The sequence below is a fragment of the Dreissena polymorpha genome, chromosome 4 (genome assembly GCF_020536995.1).
Source record: "Dreissena polymorpha isolate Duluth1 chromosome 4, UMN_Dpol_1.0, whole genome shotgun sequence".
Lineage (NCBI taxonomy): Eukaryota > Metazoa > Mollusca > Bivalvia > Myida > Dreissenidae > Dreissena > Dreissena polymorpha.
This window is the reverse complement of record NC_068358.1, coordinates 80,949,494-80,969,427: the sequence shown is the minus strand read 5'-3', so window position 1 is coordinate 80,969,427 and position 19,934 is coordinate 80,949,494. Positions and strand designations below refer to the sequence as shown.

General features: G+C 38.8%; 2 protein-coding genes across 2 annotated transcripts in view; one reads left to right on the top strand and one right to left on the bottom strand.

Annotated features, from left to right (window-relative positions):
• Positions 1-19,934, top strand: part of LOC127879302 (molybdopterin synthase catalytic subunit-like) — a 237,775-nt gene that overhangs the window by 23,292 nt on the left and 194,549 nt on the right. The gene's annotated exons all lie outside the window — the stretch shown is intronic.
• The window catches only part of LOC127879285 (probable E3 ubiquitin-protein ligase HERC1), a 155,754-nt gene that overhangs the window by 104,177 nt on the left and 31,643 nt on the right, over positions 1-19,934 (bottom strand). The window contains exons 14-24 of the mRNA XM_052426048.1: positions 19,603-19,768; positions 16,420-16,545; positions 13,429-13,593; positions 12,467-12,676; positions 10,853-10,988; positions 10,442-10,624; positions 8,832-9,011; positions 5,512-5,709; positions 5,144-5,264; positions 4,682-4,872; positions 3,823-3,939 (exon numbers count right to left, since the gene is read on the bottom strand). Of these exons, the coding sequence (XP_052282008.1) occupies positions 3,823-3,939; positions 4,682-4,872; positions 5,144-5,264; positions 5,512-5,709; positions 8,832-9,011; positions 10,442-10,624; positions 10,853-10,988; positions 12,467-12,676; positions 13,429-13,593; positions 16,420-16,545; positions 19,603-19,768 (1,793 nt within the window). The remainder of the gene's footprint in view (positions 1-3,822; positions 3,940-4,681; positions 4,873-5,143; positions 5,265-5,511; positions 5,710-8,831; positions 9,012-10,441; positions 10,625-10,852; positions 10,989-12,466; positions 12,677-13,428; positions 13,594-16,419; positions 16,546-19,602; positions 19,769-19,934) is intronic.

The following is a 19,934-nucleotide window of genomic DNA, read 5'->3' as shown; positions in this document are numbered from 1 at the left end:
AATGAACCCATGCGTCTGAAGTAATTTGAAGCCATCGATTTGAGAAGTGGAAAAGTCTGGCCCAACTGGTATTTCCGGCATCGGAGGTTGTGGCGGTAGAAAGGGAAGGGACCTAGGGCTGATAAGCAGGAGGTGCGCCCCTGCCGGTAGAAGGTTTGAAATTCCTCTGTCCCGGCTTGGGTTTGCCCTTTTTTCCCAGAATCTTTATTAGAAGACTTGTGTGACAAAGAAGGTCTGTTATAGGAAAACTGCCTATTAGGACCTGACCGTGGATTAAAAGAAGGCTTTTTAGAGAAAAGGTTATTTCTCTTAGCCGTCTTGAATGCTGGAACTGATGGTGGCCTAGAAGCAGGATGCTTAAAGACCCCTTGGCGTTGTCCAGAGTTGTTTCTAGCTAAAGAAGCATGAAGTTGGTCATCCTTGTCAGCTGTGATTGCTTCTTGTATCCTTCCACCAAAAAGGAACCCTGATGTGAGAGGAGCTGTTCTGAGCGAGTTCATACCAGGTTCCAACAGAAAATCTTTAGGTAAAGAAGTAGAGATAAGGCCAGTGTGGTCCGTAAGAGATGAATTAACTAATCACGGAGTTCCTCCGGAACAGATTCCGACCAATCACACACCATTTGTAAAATTGTCGCTAGCATAAAGTCAATTTGGTTAGTCAAACCTAACGATCTACGTTCCCTCATTTCCCAAGTTTCCAACATTGAAAACGGAACAGAAACTGAATTGGAACCACTTGGCATTACAAGAGATAGCTTGCTAATGTCCGGATCTGGAACCGGAAGTTTTGAAAAATCCAACCCAGATGTTGCATGTGGTACAGGAGGTTTGTAACTTTTACTACCTTCCTGGTGTTTTGGATCAGCTAGTTCCTTAGGAATTTTCCATGTTTCTCCTCGTTTTGGAATAGTCTTATTAGCTGATTCCAATGATTGAAGAACGGATAGAACAGTAGAACCAATGGGAAGTCGCGGGTCAGGACGAGCCGTCGACTTAATAACCCTGTTGGGATCAAATGTACGAAAAAGTTGTTCTGTCACAGAAATCGTCGCATTTGAAGACAGTTCAGCAGGTCTTGGACAGTAATCTTCACCAAGAGTGCGAAACATCAGTTCATAGATCTGACCAATCGGAGCTAAATATTGATCCGTCTCAACATTAGATTCTGCATCTGAATCAGCCTCACTCTCTACAACACCAGCGGTTTGTATAGAATCAGCAGGAACAGAAGTGAGAATATCTTGTACCGGATTGTAATTGTCTGGTAACAGCGAATGATCATCCCCGACGTCAGTAAACTGATAATGTAAACCGGAAGATGGTAAATTATCAGAATTGACCGGTACAAAATGTCCCGCCGAATTCTGTATCCATAGTGTATCAGGATTCGACAGGGTAGCTGTAGGGGGTACAGGACTAGATACGGTAGATGATACCCGTGGTGTTGACACTGACGCCGTAGTGGTGAGATGAGCTCCTGAAGATGCAATACGTGTGGCAGTCAACGTTGGAACCGACACATTTGGCATGGAAACATGCGATTCCATCACGGAATACGATGGTGAATGACTATACGAATGGTAAGTCCGATGCTGTCTACGTGAACGTTGCCGACGTCCTCATTTCCTGCAATGTCGAGATCTGGATCGGCTGCGCTGTCCAGATGTGGATCGGCTGCGATGAGACCGAGATTTTTTGGAATACCGTCTCTGTGAGTGACGACGTGATCGCTTATGAGCGCCGCGACGATGATAACTGCTCGACGAAGAAGAGCGTGTCCGATGTCCACTCCTTGATGAAGACGATGTATTCGACGACAAATCGGATGTAGAAGAATAAGCCAATGATGAAGACCAAGTTCTTCTTGACCGGCGATTGGTGTTATCAGTGGCAGGCCTAACTGATGACTGTTGACCGGTGACCGGACTGATGATCAATGACCGGACCGGACCGGTGACATGACCGGACCGGTGACATGACCGGTGACCGGACCGGACACCGGCCGGTCATATTATGACCGGTTACGTCACCGGACAAAGACAGTAGAATGGCGGCTGCCATGTGGTCTGACATTGATCCAGTCGTTCCATGATCAATGTCGCCGGTATGCATGGTGTGAGTCATAAGATCTGATGACGATCGACTGACAACAACACCATCTTGCCCGGTACCCAGTGACTGACAAAACCGCTGGTCATCCTTGACCAGTGGAGTCACCGGGTAATCAACGTCGGATGGAGGTTCGTTGCGTTTGCGGCTGATCGACGTCCTCCGGCGACCTGCTTTTGTCCATACGTCGTAAGCCCACAAATCGCAAACCACACATTTGTTATTAAATGTGCAACCGGTACATGCCAGGCAAGTATCGTGGGAATCCCACCTTGCCTTGATATGACCACAAGAACCTCTATCCTGTAAGTTCATTCTGAAATAAAAGAAACAGAAAGAACCTACAAAAGACAAATTAATGATTATAAATTCAAATAAAAAGTTAAACCACAAAATGTAAACACAAAGAACACTGTCCAATTGACCTCAATTACTTATTGGGGAATAGGCACGAATTCCTCGTGGTTCACGTGCTCATGACGTCATGTACATGAGCGACGATACAAACAAAGAAACCCAGCAAAAGCAGAAATATGACAATTACTGCAACAAAAAGTATAAAAATATAAACCGAATGATACAAATAAAAGATAAATAAACTTTATCCTTTTAAACTCCGACAAAAACACAGTGAAAAGAACACATAAGTCCTGAGCCTAAAATAGGCGTGCACATGGTTTTATCCGGAAAGGAAAGATGAGTTGTGGTTCTTGATTTCCTGTTAGGTTGCATTGTACTATGTTTAACCTGATTTGGATTCTTATAGAGGTGGATGATTCCCAGCACTTGAATATTTTCCGGATGAAATAACTCCCTTGGAAAGGGGTAAGCTAGAGATAACAGGTAACGTATTTATGATATTAAAACAAGACCCCAGTGGAAACTTTATTATTGATAAATTGGCTTATTTTAAATAGTCATAAGTCAAAAAGTATGTAAATGTGAAGGTCATAATGATGTCTTGTCATATGTGTATGTTGACATACTTCAAAAACAGCATCATTCAAGTACATGTATCAAAGCTTTGTAACAAGCGGAATTGATGCTAGACTAAACACATCATTTTGGATAAACCCAAGAATTAGGAACTTATGAATTATGTCCAATCGTAGGTCTATGTCAAGGTCAAAATGAGGTCAGGTGATAAGGGTGTGTTGATACCTCCAAAAGACAATTGACAAGCAAACATCAAAGCTTTGTTAGAAGCATAATCAATGTTTGATGGAAAAGGTCATTTAGAGTTATCAAGAATTTGGACCATCTAAATTAGTACAAAAGTAGGTCAATGTCAACATTAAATTGAGGTCAGGTGATGTGGGAATGTTGATGGTAAATCTCCGATTTATCAAATGCAAACAAACCAACCACAGTTTAAATATTGTTGAAATTTCCCTGAGAAAACTAATAAAGTAATGCTCTATCAACAATGCTTGCAATGTTTAGGTACAGTAGTACTGATCTAAACCTTATTTAACAGCCATGTAATAATCTTTTATGCTACTTTGGGACAACACCCACATACTTTGGGAAAACACCCACATACTTTGGGACAACACCCACATACTTTGGGACAACACCCACATACTTTCAGCCCCTTTGTCCAAGAGTGAGGCTCATATATACTTTGTATGGTAGAACTCAGCAAGATGAGCATCATCAAATCACGGCTAGCATCCAGGCAGTGTGGAGATGTTCAGTCATACAGTCTTACCTGACCAATATGTCTTGACTGCCAGTATGAGGTAGAGAGCTCGCGCCATGTAGGCAGCACACAGGTCCTCAAATGACCCAGGGTCCACTGACCTCTTAACCTCTTCCTCACTTTCACCTGACAAGGTCAATGGTTACCATGGTGATTACCTATTGATTTTGACCTGGTCCATTCATAAAAACTTTTTTTTACAACCACTAATGAAATTAAATCTCATCATTTACAAGAAAACTAGAATTTAGGAATATCAATAGCTTAGTATGAAATTGTTTAATGTGCATTCACAATGCTATAAAGGATACAGGATTTTTCACCAAAATATATCATTTTGATCCTTAACAATAAAAATACTTTTTCAACTAAGGTTGAATTAAAAATATATCAATTTTTTTTTTTAAGAAACAATCAAGATAGACATGTCAGTGTGGCATGTGTACATGCCTGGTACAGATTAGATTGCTCAAAAACTGATGACCAATTCAGTTTCTAGTAACCAGATTGCTAAAATAAACACGTTGCAGAAGTATTTGCTCAACAATGGTGCTAAGAAAACACACTCTGGATAACACGCGCTCATATAAACAACTATATTATATCAATTACATGGTGATTTGTGAAAAATTACTCTAACAATCCTTCAAAAGACAACCAACAACAAAAACATGATTTTATGACAATTGTCATTCCTTAAAATCCCTATTAGTCACATTGTTGACTGTCTTTTCAGTTGTTGTTTTTTAACCACACTGTGTCATCAGAAGATTTCAATTTAACTTCCCCTGACCAACCTACTCCATTTTTATACCAATGCTTAAAACACTCATTTAATCATTTGCTTGCCCTTTTGCTCTGTTATTACCTTCACTATCTGCAGTGACATCAGCCTCAGACTCTCGCTGGCGTGAGTTCTCTCCGGTGTCAGAGTCAGCCGACACTTGGGCGTTGGGCTTGGTGTCGTTATTATGACTACCCAGGAACATCTTCCTGTTCACGAGGTGCAGGCGCAGTCTGTAAACTTCCTGTACCGCGGAGGTAAACACTGCATCATGACTGGAGTGGATAGAAACACAAAATGTATGATTCCCTGATATATATTCCGGGTTCAAGGGACAGACTCCATTTAAAAATTTTAAAACCTTTTTTTCAGGGCAAATAAAACTGCCATGACAGCTTGTTAAAAACTACAACAATGGTGATATATGCCCTTACATAAAACTTGGACATAGATGCACACAACAGACAATCCATGTTGTTTTTTGTGTTTATCAATGTGTTTTCTATCTCGACCCTGCCTGCAGTGCTCCTGCCATGGAATACTTACTGACTGATGTTTCCTGCGATAGCAGACCAAGTCAGGTTTGAGTGTTTCATGATGGCTGCCAGAGTGAATCTGGTGACCAGGTCAAGAAGGGGTTCATCACTGATGTCATAGGTGTCCAAGTCTGCAAGAAGACAAATAGAACTATTCACATGTAACATCACTAATGTTTTCCTGATGAAACATTTTTGTAACTTTGTTGATTGTTTCAAGTATATATCAGTATAGTTTAAGGAAAAGAAGTAGCTAATTGATAACTTTCTGAAATTATCTGACAGTGTGAAGAAATTTCTAAATTGGAAAACATTTAAGAGTAACTGTTTTTTATATTATTTTCAAAACCATATTTGACAACTAAACTGCACACATACCCAGACTCTCTGCTGTATCTCTCATTAGACTGGTCACCCGCTCCACACTCTCTTCAGTCTGCTCACATCCCAGCTTCAGCAGCCAGTCTATCTCCAGGTAACCAGTCTCAAGCTTCTCATAAACCAGACTACACTCATTGGGTGACTCAACAAGTCTGGCAAGCAGAGGCTCTATCTCTTCTACTAAATTGCTGCTTCCTGAATAGGGAGAAAGTACTAACAAGAGCACCGCCTTGGGGGTGCAGACCGCGCATCTATTTTTGTTTTTAAAGGGACCTATCTCAATTTCAATCACAAAGGAGGGAGGGCTGGTGTGGAGAGGGTGTATAGTGTGGGTGTGTGGTCATTTAATACATTATCTTCCAAAAATGAAATTTAAAAAAGCAAAAAAAAACATTTTTTGGGGGGGGGGGAGGGGGGGTCTGGGGGGGGGGGGGGGGGGGGGGTTGGGGCGGGGTATAGTGCAAGGGGGGGATGGTTGGGGTGGAGTATATTGTGGTATGTCAGGTAAGAGTTGTTTTGTCAAAGTATCAATCAAATCTTATCATAAATAAAGAATTTTGGCAATTTTAGCAAAATATAATAATTTGACCTTGAGAGTCAAGGTCATTCAAAGGTCAAGGTAAAATTCAACTTGACAGGTACAGCACCCTCATGATAGGATGAAAGTATTTGAAGTTTGAAAGCAAAAGCCTTGATACTTTAGAAGTAAAGTGGATCTAAACACAAAATTTAACCATATATTCAAAGTTACTAAGTCAAAAAAGGGCCATAATTCCATACATTTGACAACCAGAGTTATGCAACTTGTCCTTTACTGTCCCCTTATGATAGTTTGCGAGTGTTCCAAGTATGAAAGCAATATCAATGATACTTTAGGGGTGAAGTGGACTAAAACACAAAACTTAACCAAATTTTCGATTTTTTAAGTATAAAAAAGGGCACATAATTATGTCAAAATGCCAGTCAGAGTTTCATAACTTTGCCTGCACAGTCCCCTTATGATAGTTAGTAAGTGTTGCAAGTATGAAAGCAATAGCTTTGATACTTAAGGAATAAAATGGACCTAAACACAAAACTTAACCAAAATTTTCAATTTTCTAAGTATAAAAAGGGCACATAATTCTGTCAAAATGCACGCCAGAGTTATCTAACTTTGCCTGCTCAGTCCCCTCATGACAGTTAGTAAGTGTACCAAGTTTGAATGCAATACATGTAGCATTGATACTTTATGAGAAGAGTGGACCTAAACGCAAAACTTAACCGGATGCCGACGCCAAGATGATAATAGCTCTTTTTTTTTTCAAAAAATAGATGAGCTAAAAATGGATTGATGTCAATTATATGTTGTAATGCAATTTTATATTCTTTAGAATCTTTTCGATAATTCATTCATTTGAGTGATTTGAAAAACAAAAGTTTTCCAAAACCAGCATCCTCAGTTATTCTTCGGCTTTGATAGTTTAATGTACATTTCCTGTGAGTCATCTGTTACAGTATCTGTAGTATTATCTAGTATGTGTGAACTTAAAGCCGAATATAATTATAGTTTTTCAGAGCATTAAAAGGGAGTATAATTCTGCTAATTGTGAGGTCTGAGTTATGGAACTTGGTCAGCAACTTCACACAAATACTTCGAGCGCTTATTAAATTTCAGTTGAAAACATGTATAAGAAACAGTGCCATGAAGCTGTTGCATGTATACATCAAGAACAGTCTTACATGAACACAGACACAAATGCTGACATTTGGGTATCATAGCTCAGACTACCTCGTGCCTAGTTGTAAAAATTCCACTCGTATAGTCAGATCTCAGATTTTAAAAACATTCCCTTAAATCAATAGTTGAGTAGAGAGTAAGATATTAATGGCAACAAGACTAGAAAAGATCTATATCTCAAACTTTGACCCAAATATTGACCAATAACTATATTAGGGTTTGTCACAATAGTGACAAGAAATAAAGCAACCAAATGTGTAGCAAATAAATACTATAAAGAAGTATTATCCCTTATGAATGGCTAGTTTTTAACTCGTGGGCAAGCTTTTAAAGCACTTTGTACAAGACAAATATAAACAAGACTATTGCCAAGCAATAAAAGTCCCCTACCAGCTCCACTATTGTCAGAAATTTCACCATTTTCAGAATTTTTTATTTGTTTCCATAGCAACCACAATTTTAGACATAGGAACAAAATGAAATGACGTGCATAATGTCCATATTGCCATCTAATGATCTATCCATGTTCCAAGTTTCATGAAAAAATATTAAGAACTTGTAAAGTTATCGCAGGATCCAGAAAAAAACACCATTTTCAGCACTATTTCTAGTCTATTTGTTGCCATAGCAACCACAATTGTTGACGTAGGAACAAAATGAAATGACGTGCATAATGCCCATATTGCCATCTATCCATGTTGCAAGTTTCATGAAAAAATATTAAGAACTTTTAAAGAAATCGCAGGATCCAGAAAAAAAAACACCATTTTCAGCACTATTTCTAGTCTATTGGTTGCCATAGCAACCACAATTATTGACATAGGAACAAAATGAAATGACGTACATAATGTCCATATTGCCATCTATCCATGTTGCAAGTTTTTTAAGTTATCGCAGGATCCAGAAAAAAACACCATTTTCAGCACTATTTCTAGTCTATTTGTTGTCATAGCAACCACAATTTTTGACGTAGGAACAAAATAACATGACGCGCATAATGTCAACATTGCCATCTATCCATGCTCCAAGTTTCATGAAAAAATATTAAGAACTTTTAAAGTTATCGCAGGATCCAGAAAAAAACACCATTTTCAGCACTATTTCTAGTCTATTTGTTGCCATAGCAACCACAATTTTTAACGTAGGAACAAAATGAAATGACGTGCATAATGTCCATATTGCCATCTATCCATGTTCCAAGTTTCAAGTAAAAATATTCAGAACTTTTAAAGATATCGCAGGATCCAGAAAAGTGTGACGGACGGACGGACGGAAACAAAACTATAAGTCCCCTCAAGTGAAACCGGTAGGGAACTTATTATATACCAAAAAGTACAAGGTGGATTCAGTTCACATTTGTTTTTTTATGTAATTAAATAATTAGACCCTAAGGCAGTGTCTGATTTTGACACTAGGAAAATAATTTCCACAAATTCTTTGGAGGACCACAATGCCTTATAAATATCAAATATTCAACATTTGGGTCTTTATTAAGCTCACAACCACTGTCTACAACTAATACCTGGCCAGCAAGTTATAACCCTGGCCAGTTTTGACTTAGGGTTATAATATATTTCACAGTTATTTAGCAAAATCATACCATTGAACAGTGTTTCTAGTCCATTGCTGAATATGCGGTGTCCCAGCCATGCCTCCATCTCAAGCTCATCCCCACAGACAGGTGCCCCAAGCAGCATGTTACCAAGGCAATGACCAATCAGAAGCGAGCACACCCGCTCCAAGTCAACCAACCAGAGTGCAGATACACTTGAGTTGAAACCTGCATTATTTTTTGGAGATGGAATTAATTTTTCAAAATGATTGCAGCACTATAATTGTTACACAAATAATGTATATTTAAAGATATACTGACTAATTTACAAACACTTAAATACATTATTTATAAGAGGACCGAAGGCCTACAGTTCTTAAAATAGCACAAAGCGTATCATAGGAAATAATAAAAGCATGTTATTTGCAGTTTGGTAGAAAATACTAACAAATATAAACAGACAGATAAAAGTGTAAATGTTACAATATTATTTTTTTTAACGGAAGTTTTATTTTACCGTAATATCTTCCCTTTAAATTGAATTAATGTCATTACAGTAAACTGGATAAAGTGACAAACATAACTAGAAATGCCGCGGCAGAGGCCGACGCGTATCCCCACGCCGCATGTTTGACCCAGGGGCGCCCTAGGGTTGGTAATGGGGCCATGCATAGTTGAGATTGACCGTATTGTCATAAGAGAAGTTCAGTATCAAGTAGAAATGAAGAAATTATAGTAAAAGACAATTTTGGGTGGGTGTGGCCTATGTGGGCGGGGCGCCCCAGGGTTGGTAATGGGGCCATGCATAGTTGAGATTAACTGTATTGTCATAAGAGAGGTTCAGTATCAATTTGAAGTGAATCGGTGTAGAAATGAAGAAATTATAGTAAAAGGCAATTTTGGGTGGGCGTGGCCTATGTGGGCGGGGTGCCCCAGGGTTGGTAATGGGGCCATGCATGGCTGAGATTGACTGTATTGTCATAAAGAGGTTCAGTATCAATTTGAAGTAAATCGGTGTAGAAATGAAGAAATTATAGTAAAAGGCAATTTTGGGTGGGCGTGGCCTATGTGGCCGGGGCGCCCAGGGTTGGTTATGGGGCCATGCATAGTTGAGATTAACCATATTGTCATAAGAGAGGCTCGGTATCAATTTGAAGTAAATCGGTGCAGAAATGAAGAAGTTAATGTAAAATAACATACAAAAATGAGTGAAAATCTCTGACCCGGCCCTGCCCCAACCCCCATAACTTTTGACCCAGGGGTTAGATCAAAATTCTGTCACCGTCGCACATATGCTCATAGCTACCATGTATGTAAGTTTCAAGGTTGTAGTGCTAATAGTATAGGAGGAGCAGGTGGCCAGAATGGATGGACGGACAGACAGATGGACGGACAGACGAAAGGACGGACAGACGCACATCACCACAATATCCCCACTTTTTCTCCGAAAAACGTGGGGATAATTAAACAGAATAAGCTTATGAATATGATTATACACAGATCCACTAACATTTAAATCAAACCATGTTTTGTTTTCAATTTTCATAAGATTATATAGTAAAATGTTTCTTTTTCACAATCACAATTTCAAATATGTATTTTTTAACACATTCCTTTTATTACAAACACATTACACAAAGGCGAGACACATGACTTACACTGCTCCAATTCCCTGTTTTCATATCGTTCTATGTTGGTGAGCAGCTTGCACATAAAGTCCAGCTTGGAGAGCAGGGTGAGCAGAGAGTTGAGAAGGGGTGCAACTCTAACCTGGGGTATCAGCAGCAGGGAGTGCAGCAGGTGGAACAGCATGGCACCCATGGGGGACTCATACAGGATCTCTGAAACAAAACTAGAACACTCACTGTTGGGTACATTTGTAAGGGGGCTTTGACTATTTGACATCAAAACTAGAACTCTCACTGTTGGGTACATTTGTAAGGGGGCTTTGACTATTTGACATCAAAACTAGAACTCTCACTGTTGCGTACATTTGTTAGGGGGCTTTGACTGGTTGACATCAAAACTAGAACTCTCACTATTGCGTTCATTTGTCAGGTGTTACTTACCTAGGACCCTTTCCTGTATGATGAGCTGTCGTTGCTGACACCTGGCCATGACAGTGGCTGCCTGGGACAGCAGCTCACAGCTGAGTGGTAGCAGTAGAGATAGGTGACACTGTATCAGGGATAACACCTCCTCATACTGAAATACATGCACACAGCAGGCACAGTTTTACTTGTACCTCACAGCTGAGTGGTAGCAGTAGAGATAGGTGACACTGTATCAGGGATAGCACCTCCTCATACTGAAATACGTGCACACAGCAGGCACAGTTTTACTTGTACCTTACAGCATAATGACTTTATACAACAAATTAAGACCCGTTGGATAAAGATAAGGTTCAACTGGTTGCTTTATTCAACACCTGCTATGGGACTACTTTTGTTTGCCTTTCATCTCTTGTTCATTTGTTCTTAAATTTGGATTTTAACATGAATTGAATGTTTAATTTCTAATCAATGTACTGTTTATAAATAAAAGCCGTAATTTATGAATCCAAATGCAGCATTTCTTTTAAATTTGTTTAGCTAAACAGAAAAATCCTGAACCAAATGCGGGATTCAACTAGTGTCTCCCGCGTGGTAACCAGACGCTCTTACCACGATGCTAAGAAGCTTACACAATTCCTCATGTTAGAAAAGAGCTTATTTCACTACACAGCTAGACCTTATTTTACTACACAGCAGACAAAATCATTTGATGGCATCATTCAGGTCAAGGATGCTAATGTCTGCATTTGATACCAGTTAAGGACGCTAATGTCTGCATTTGATACGAGTTAAGGACGCTAATGTCTGCATTTGATACGAGTGTGTGTGTTTACGATGGATTATTATAAACAATGTTAAAAAAGGGTTGGAATATATTAATTTACTCTAATGAAACCATTGAGACTGAATTTTCGATTACTTTCAAGGTCGAATGTATTCGAATAAACAATTGACAGACTAAGAAAAGTGTCAGTGAATTGTTCTTAAACTTCTCGAAGGAAATCAATGTTGACTTAAAAGGGTAATTTCTTAAATGAATAAGTTGTTCTTTTGTCAGTTGATCAAAGAATGTCTATCCACAAAGAATTGCCTGCTTACACCAAATGCTTTAAAATGGAAAAGATTCATGGCGATGAAGAAATGTACATTTTAATAGGTAAATAAGTGCAGAATTTTAATGAAATTTTCTCGTCATGGAAGGAAACAAAACTTGAAGTAAACAACCATGGTTGTCACAGTTCAGCTGCAACAATGCACTGATTATGACACTTTTTCTCACCATAGTAGTTCATAACGCTGTTTACCACATACTTTGATGATACAGAGTACACAAATGTATGATATTTAAGATTCGCATATTGATTTGTTTAATAATTGTGCTAAACAATAAAAAAGTGGTGTTGTTTTTGGAGTATTATTGAATAAATTTTCCACTTGAAGTTGTAGAAAAAGTAAATTTATTTAGCTGTTGCAGATTTGCAAGTCATTAAAATGTTTTTCCCAAAACATCTGGTGAAATAAAATTTGATCATACACCAAATCAAACACACATCCTCTTATTGAGACTCTATTTCATCCTAAAAATGAGAAAAAAAAATGAACAAATGCATCTTGACCCTTTGCGCTTACCCTGCTCCTCTCACATTCCTCATGGTCAGCTTGTGTACAATAGGCAAACAAGTGTTTGTGTATGGACGACAGTAGCTGTTGCAGCTGGGGGCAGCTCAGATCCCCAGATCCAGGCCCCGCCCCTGGGGCAGTGGGGTCAGAGGGCTGGACATCTGCAGTCGGTACAGACCCCGGGTCAGGGTCATGCTCAAGGTTATGCAGGGAGGACTCCTGGTAAAGAGAGTCCAGGGTTTAATTCTTATTACACTAGTTTCTTATTTGAGAGCTATTAATGAAGGTGATAAGGACCAACACATTCATCAGGAGATACTGCTGTACAGAACTGACAAAAAAGAATGACATTAACCCTTTGCATGCTGGGAAATTTGTCCTCTGCTAAAATGTCGTCTGCTGAATTTCTAAAATTAGCATTTTCTTCGATTTTTTCAAAGAATATTATCAGAATAGCAAACAGTTTGGATCCTGATGAGACGCCACGTTCTGTGGCGTCTCATCTGGATCTAAACTGTTTGCAAAGGCCGTCAAAATTCGGTTCCCGCACTGAAAGAGTTAAAGAGAGCCATGGGGATTCGCTCATGTGATGAAAGTTAACATTCTTGATAAGTTATTACATAATGATAAAATGCATGTCCATATTAAGATGCATTTGAAGAAGGAAAACTGTTTTTTAAGATGGCCAACAGTCTAAAATCTCAGTAACGCAAAAATGATGACAGATACTACTTCACCTTTCATAATGACTCAATTGAAATAATAAATAACGAATCAATTAAAATAAATCTATAGCCACATATACAATTTAAGAAAAGTATTGAGGTGCACATTACCCACGATCTGAATCATTCCATCATCCCACAATATATTATACAGGACTTCACATTTCAAAGTGTTGAATCACAGAAGTATTATGGTAATTCTAAGCATCAACGGAGATTCATGCTTATGTTTGCACCATAACTCACTGTTTCATATGCAAGGTTCCTGAGGATGATCTTCATTAACAGCTCTGTGAGGTGCAGGTCAGGCACGTACTGCAGGCTGGGGGTTCGAGACTGCTTCAGTCCCAGCAGCACTGTGATGTGGCCGTCACTCTGTAGGCTGGACAGGACCATGCTCAACTGCATACGCTGAAAGGGGACCATCTGGAGATTAGTCCTTTGCATGCTGGGAAATTTGTCGTCTGCTAAAATGTTGTCTGCGAAATTTCTAAAATAAGCATTTTCTTCCATTTTTTCAAAGAATACTATCAGAATAGCAAACAGTTTGGATCCTGATGAGACACCATGTTCTGTGGCGTCTCATCTGGATCCAAACTGTTTGCAAAGGCCTTCAAAATTCGGTTCCAGCACTGAAAGAGTTAGTCTACTATTCAGCAAATAGGCTGATAAACTTATGGCTTAACATTTGCAAATTATGGCTGTAAAAGAATCTAGTACTTGAATTTCTAGAATATTTAATCCTATCCTCATTCTCAGAAAGAAAAATTAACATGGTTTCATTGGCAATGGTACTCTTATATATTTTATGAGCAAAATTAGTATTCTACTGGGTGCATTAAGACAATGAATGTCACATTATCAATAAATGTCATTCAAATAGTATATTAAGCTTAATTGGATTTTTTAATCAATGCTTCCTAATGTATAAATATGATTTATTAATTGCAGAACAAAGCTTCCAAGTAAATGTCATGATAAAGATTAGCAGAAAATAAAATGTAAATATGAAATAAGATAAGGTTTGACTATTGCCATGCAGGGTAAATTGCTTGCAATTGGCAGCCTTTTTTTCAGCATTCAAGAAACTTTTTCAAATTTGTTCAAGATATCACTTTAACAAATATTCTGTGCACGTTTTAAAAAGATTTGATGAAAAATGTGACTTTTGATTTTTCACAAGGTTTCACTTTAGCCATATAAAGAAAACTAGGCCCAGATATTATTTGAAGACTTTTCTAAGCAAGTAACAATAGGATTTGGCCAAAAAGGTGATTTATAAATGTCAACTAAGTTTCACTTAAGCCACTAAGTTTCACTTAAGCCACATAAGGAAACTGGCATGCCCCTCTGGTGACCATTTAAGGGACAGAACATTTTAAGAAATGACAAATATATAATGTTTTTAGCAAGTTTTATGATTATTGGACCAAACATGTGACTTCTAGAGTGTTGACAAGGTTTCAATATAGACATATATGACAAAATACCCCACCGCCTGGTGGCCATGTCTTTCAGCAGACAAGAACCACCTTTGAATTTTGCCATAATTAGAACAAACTTTCAAGAAGATTGGACCTTATATGTGACTTCTACAGTGTTTCGAGGTTTCACTGTTGCCATATGAGGGAAACTGCCATATGGACTAAACATTTTCCATGTAGATTGTTAACCAGGTTTCAATAAAGCCATACAAGGAAAAAACTGAATAGACTAAAAACGTGAATTCTCAACTGTCAAGATTTTACTTTAATTAGACCTAATGCCCTAGTTTTTGACCTCATGTGACCCACTTTTAAACTCTGCCCAGATGTCATTGATACTTATGTTCTTCCCAAGCTTCACATGGACATTGGTCATAAAATGTGCCTCTACAGTTTAAACAAGGTTAATGTGCATGACGCACAACAAACAACTTACAAGAGGCGATATCAAAAGCTCAACATGACCAGGTTGCCCACAGGTTCAGCTAAAGATACTGTCATGATCACCTAGAGCTTTGTCACAGACGTGACGTATACCCCCACATGCCGCATTGACAAAGACTATTGTGCATGCTGTCTGCACAAAAAAAGAGAATCTAATTTATGGCGATTTTTAAGAATTATTATGCCATTATCATTTATGGCCATTTTGACCTTTGAAGTGAACAAAATTAATGTACAGAGTCATTTAAAAATCTCACAATGAATGACATAGTTATGGCCCGGACAAGCTCATTTATAGCCATTTTCGACCTTTGAACTCAAAGTGTGACCTTGACCTTGGGGAAATCAACGTGATTCTTTCACGCGACATACCGTCCAATGATGGTGAACAATTGTGCCAAATGATTTTAAAATCTCACTATGAACGACATAGTTATGGCCCGGACAAGCTCATTTATGGCCATTTTTGACCTTTGAACTCAAATTGTGACCTTGACATTAGAGATATCGACTTAATTCTTTCGCGCGACACACCGTCCAATGATGGTGAACAAATGTGTCAAATGATTTTAAAATCTCACAATGAACAACATAGTTATGGCCCGGACAAGCTTATTTATGGCCATTTTTGACCTTTGAACTCAAAGTGCGACCTTGACCTTGGAGATATCAACGTAATTCTTTCGCACAACACACCGTCCAATAATGGTGAACAAATGTGCTAAATGATTTTAAAGTCTCACAATAATCAACAAAGTTATGGCTCAGACAAGCATTTAACCTTTAAACTCAAAGTGTGACCTTGACCTTGGAGATATCGACGTAATTCTTTTGCACGACACACCGTCTAATGATGGTGAACAAATGTACCAAGTCATTTTAAAATCTAACAATAAATGACATAGTTATGGTCCAGACAAACTTTCGGTTAAAAACGCACTAAGTGACCCAGTGACCTAGTTTTTGACCCGGCATGACCCATATTCAAATGTGACCTAGACATTATCTAGATACAACTTCTGACCAAGTTTGGTGAAGATCGGGTGAAATTTCCGGACAGACAGACAGACAGACAGACAGACAGACAGACAGACAGACAGACAGACAGACAGACAGACAGACAGACAGACAGACAGACAGACAGACAGACAAACCGACAAAGTGACTCCTATATAGCCCCCATTACCAATGGTAATGGGGGTATAATCACCACACTAATAATGTGGCCAGGCTGGGAAATAATTCTGCACTTGCGCTAGGCAGAAAAGGTTCATGCTAAATGAGGTAATTTGATATGAGAACAACAAACCTGTCCTTTGGAGAGCGAGTTCCAAGCATTCGGTGACTGTGGCAGCAGTGAATGCAGGAGCTCCAGCCTCTCTCCCAGGCTAGGCAGCAGTAGACTGGTCCCCTCTGATAGACACTCACAAACCGCCTGGATTGGAAACACATAGGGTACCAGTCTATACATACATGTACACAGAGTAGAATGGTCCCCTCTGACAGACACTTACAAATTGCCTGAGGGTTGAATACACATTAATTACAGGTAACAAGAGCTGTGTTTTTGAAACAATGCCCCCTACTGCACCGCTTTAAAGCCATATATTTGACCTTGAAGGATAACCTTGACCTTTCACCACTCAAAATGTGCAGCTCCATAACATACACATGCATGCCAAATATCAAGTTTCTATCTTCAATATTGCAAAAGTTGTGACCAAGGTAAAAGTTTTGGAACACACACAATGAATGAAAGATAGAATTGCCAAAAACAATATACCCCAGATCATTCGATCCGGGGGCATAAAAAAAAAGTTTGGAGTTCATATGCAAATGAGTTATAGCCCTAAAGCTGTAATCTGAGAAGTTGAATAGGATTGCATGTTTTCCTAACTGAAAAAAAATAAAGGAAAATAATGTTTTAATGTTTAGGAGAAGTTACATTGTTTTTGGAACATGGCTTTTGTTTGCTCTCAGATGCATTATCATACTATTTGTTTATTAAACTAGAACTGTCAAAAATATATTTTTAACAAGAGCACCGCCTTTCGCGTGCAGACCGCTCATCTATTTTTCTTTTTAAAGGTGTAGGGACCTATCTCAATTTCAATCACAAAGGAGGGAGGGGTGGAGTGGAGAGGGGTGTATAGTGTGGGGGTGTGGTCATTTATTAGATTATCTTCCTAAAATGCAAAAGCATTGATACTTTATGAGAAAAGTGGACCTAAATGCAAAACTTAACCGGACGCCGACGCCAAGGTGATGACAATAGCTCTCCTTTTTTTTCAAAAAATAGATGAGCTAAAACTACCACATCACTTTATAAGCTTTGTTCAAGGGCAAATAACTCCAGAATGTGATGATCACTGAGGATTAACTAGAGCTTTGTCACAGACGTGACGTATACCCCCACGTGCCGCATTGACCCAGACTATTTTGCATGCTGTCTTCACAAAACAAGAGAATCTAATTTATGGCGATTTTCAAGAATTATTATGCCATTGTTAATTATGGCCATTTTGACCTTTGAACTCTTGAATTCTTTCCCATGACACACCGTCCAATGACTGTGAACAAAATTAATGTACAGAGTCATTTTAAAATCTCACAATGAATGACATAGTTATGGCAAGGACAAGCTCATTTATGGCAATTTTTCACTTTTGAACTCCGAGTGTGACCTTGACCTTGGAGATATCGACATAATTATTTTGCATGACACATTGTCCAATGATTGTGAACAAATGTACCAAGTAATTTTAAAATCTCACAATGAATGACATAGTTATGGCCCGGACAAGATCATTTATGGCCATTTTTGACCTTTGAACTCACAGTGTGACCTTGACCTTGGAGATATGGACATAATTCTTTCCAAGACACACCGGCCAATGAGGGTGAACAAATGTGCCAAATGATTTTAAAATCTCACAATGAACAACATAGTTATGGCCCAGAAAAGCTCATTTATGGCCAATTTTGACCTTTGAACTCAAAGTGTGACCTTGACCTTGGAGATATCAACGTAATTCTTTCGCGCGACACACCAGCCAATGATGGTGAACAAATGTGCCAAATGATTTTAAAATCTCACAATGAACAAGATAGTTATGGCCCGGAAAAGCTCATTTATGGCCATTTTTGACCTTTGAACTTAAAGTGTGACCTTGACCTTGGAGATATCAACGTAATTCTTTCACGTGACACACCGTCCAATGATGGTGAACAAATGTGCCAAATGATTGTAAAATCTCATAATGAACGACATAGTTATGGCCCGGACAAGCTCATTTATGGCCATTTTTGACCTTTGAACTCAAAGTGTGACCTTGACCTTGGAGATATCGACTTAATTCTTTCGCGCGACACACCGGCCAATAATGGTGAACAAATGTGCCAAATGATTTTAAAATCTCACAATGAACAACATAGTTATCGCCCGGACAAGCTCATTTATGGCCATTTTTGACCTTTGAACTTAAAGTGTGACCTTGACCTTGGAGATATAAACGTAATTCTCTTGAGCGACACACCGTCCAATGATGGTGAACCAATGTGCTAAATGATTTTAAAATCTCACATTGAATGCCATAGTTATTGCGGGGACAAGCTCATTTATGGCCATTTTTGATCTTTGAACTCAAAGTTTGACCTTGACCTTGTAGATATCGACGTCATTCTTTCGCGCGACACACCGTCCAATGATGGTGAACAAATTTGCCAAATGATTTTAAAATCTCACAATAAATGATAAAGTTATGGCCCGGACAAGCATTTGACCTTTGAACTCCAAGTGTGACCTTGACCTTGGAGATATCAACGTACTTTTTTCACATGACACACCGTCCCATAATGGTGAACAAATGTTCCAAGTTATTTCAAAATCTAAAGATAAATGACATAGTTATGGTCCGGACAAACTTTCGGTTAAAAAACACACTAAGTGACCCCGTGACCTAGTTTTTGACCCGGCATGACTCATATTAAAACTTGACCTATACATCATCTAGATACAACTTGTGACCAAGTTTGGTGAAGATCGGATGCAATTTCGGGACAGACCGACAGACGGACAGACCAACAGACCGACGGACCGACCGACCAACAATGTGACTCCTATATAGCCCCCATTACCAATGGTAATGGGGGTATAATAAAAGTGTCTTGTAAAATTTTATGCCGCTCTGCTTTATTGAAGATGTTTAAGGGAAAATATCAGTGTTGATCACTGTGGACAAGAAATGTTCTTGCACATCTTCTCTTCAAGGTGATGACATTTTTACAGATTCATTTAAATGCTTAAGAAATTTTACAGTTCTTTGCTCTAAAAACATTAACATTTTGTGCTGACATCCGACTGAAGAACAAGAGCAACTGAAATATAACCCTAGCAGCAGGGATATATTTTTCTCTAAAATAATGCTGTTTTATAATTACAGAATTAAAATGCACACAACAATCACCCACAGCAGAACACACATACACCCACCTCCTGTACATGATCAGGTGTTGCCATGTCAACCAGCTTGAAGAGTAGGTTCCGTAGTGGTTTGGCCTGTGAGCCCAGGGTGCTGCTGGTGGTGACAGAGTTCTGGGCGATACGGAAGTGCACCGTCAGCATCCTCAGACACAGCAGCAGGAAGTCTTCATGATCCCTAGGGGGAGATAAGAATTGTTCCATGATGTTTATAGGACATAGTAACTGCTGTTCATGATACAATGTGTTGATAATAAAAAGAACAGTGGAATTGCTTTTTTGTCAGGTTTTGCAAACACTGCACTGTACTGCTGTAAAATCACTTAGATGTGCAGGGCAGAAAT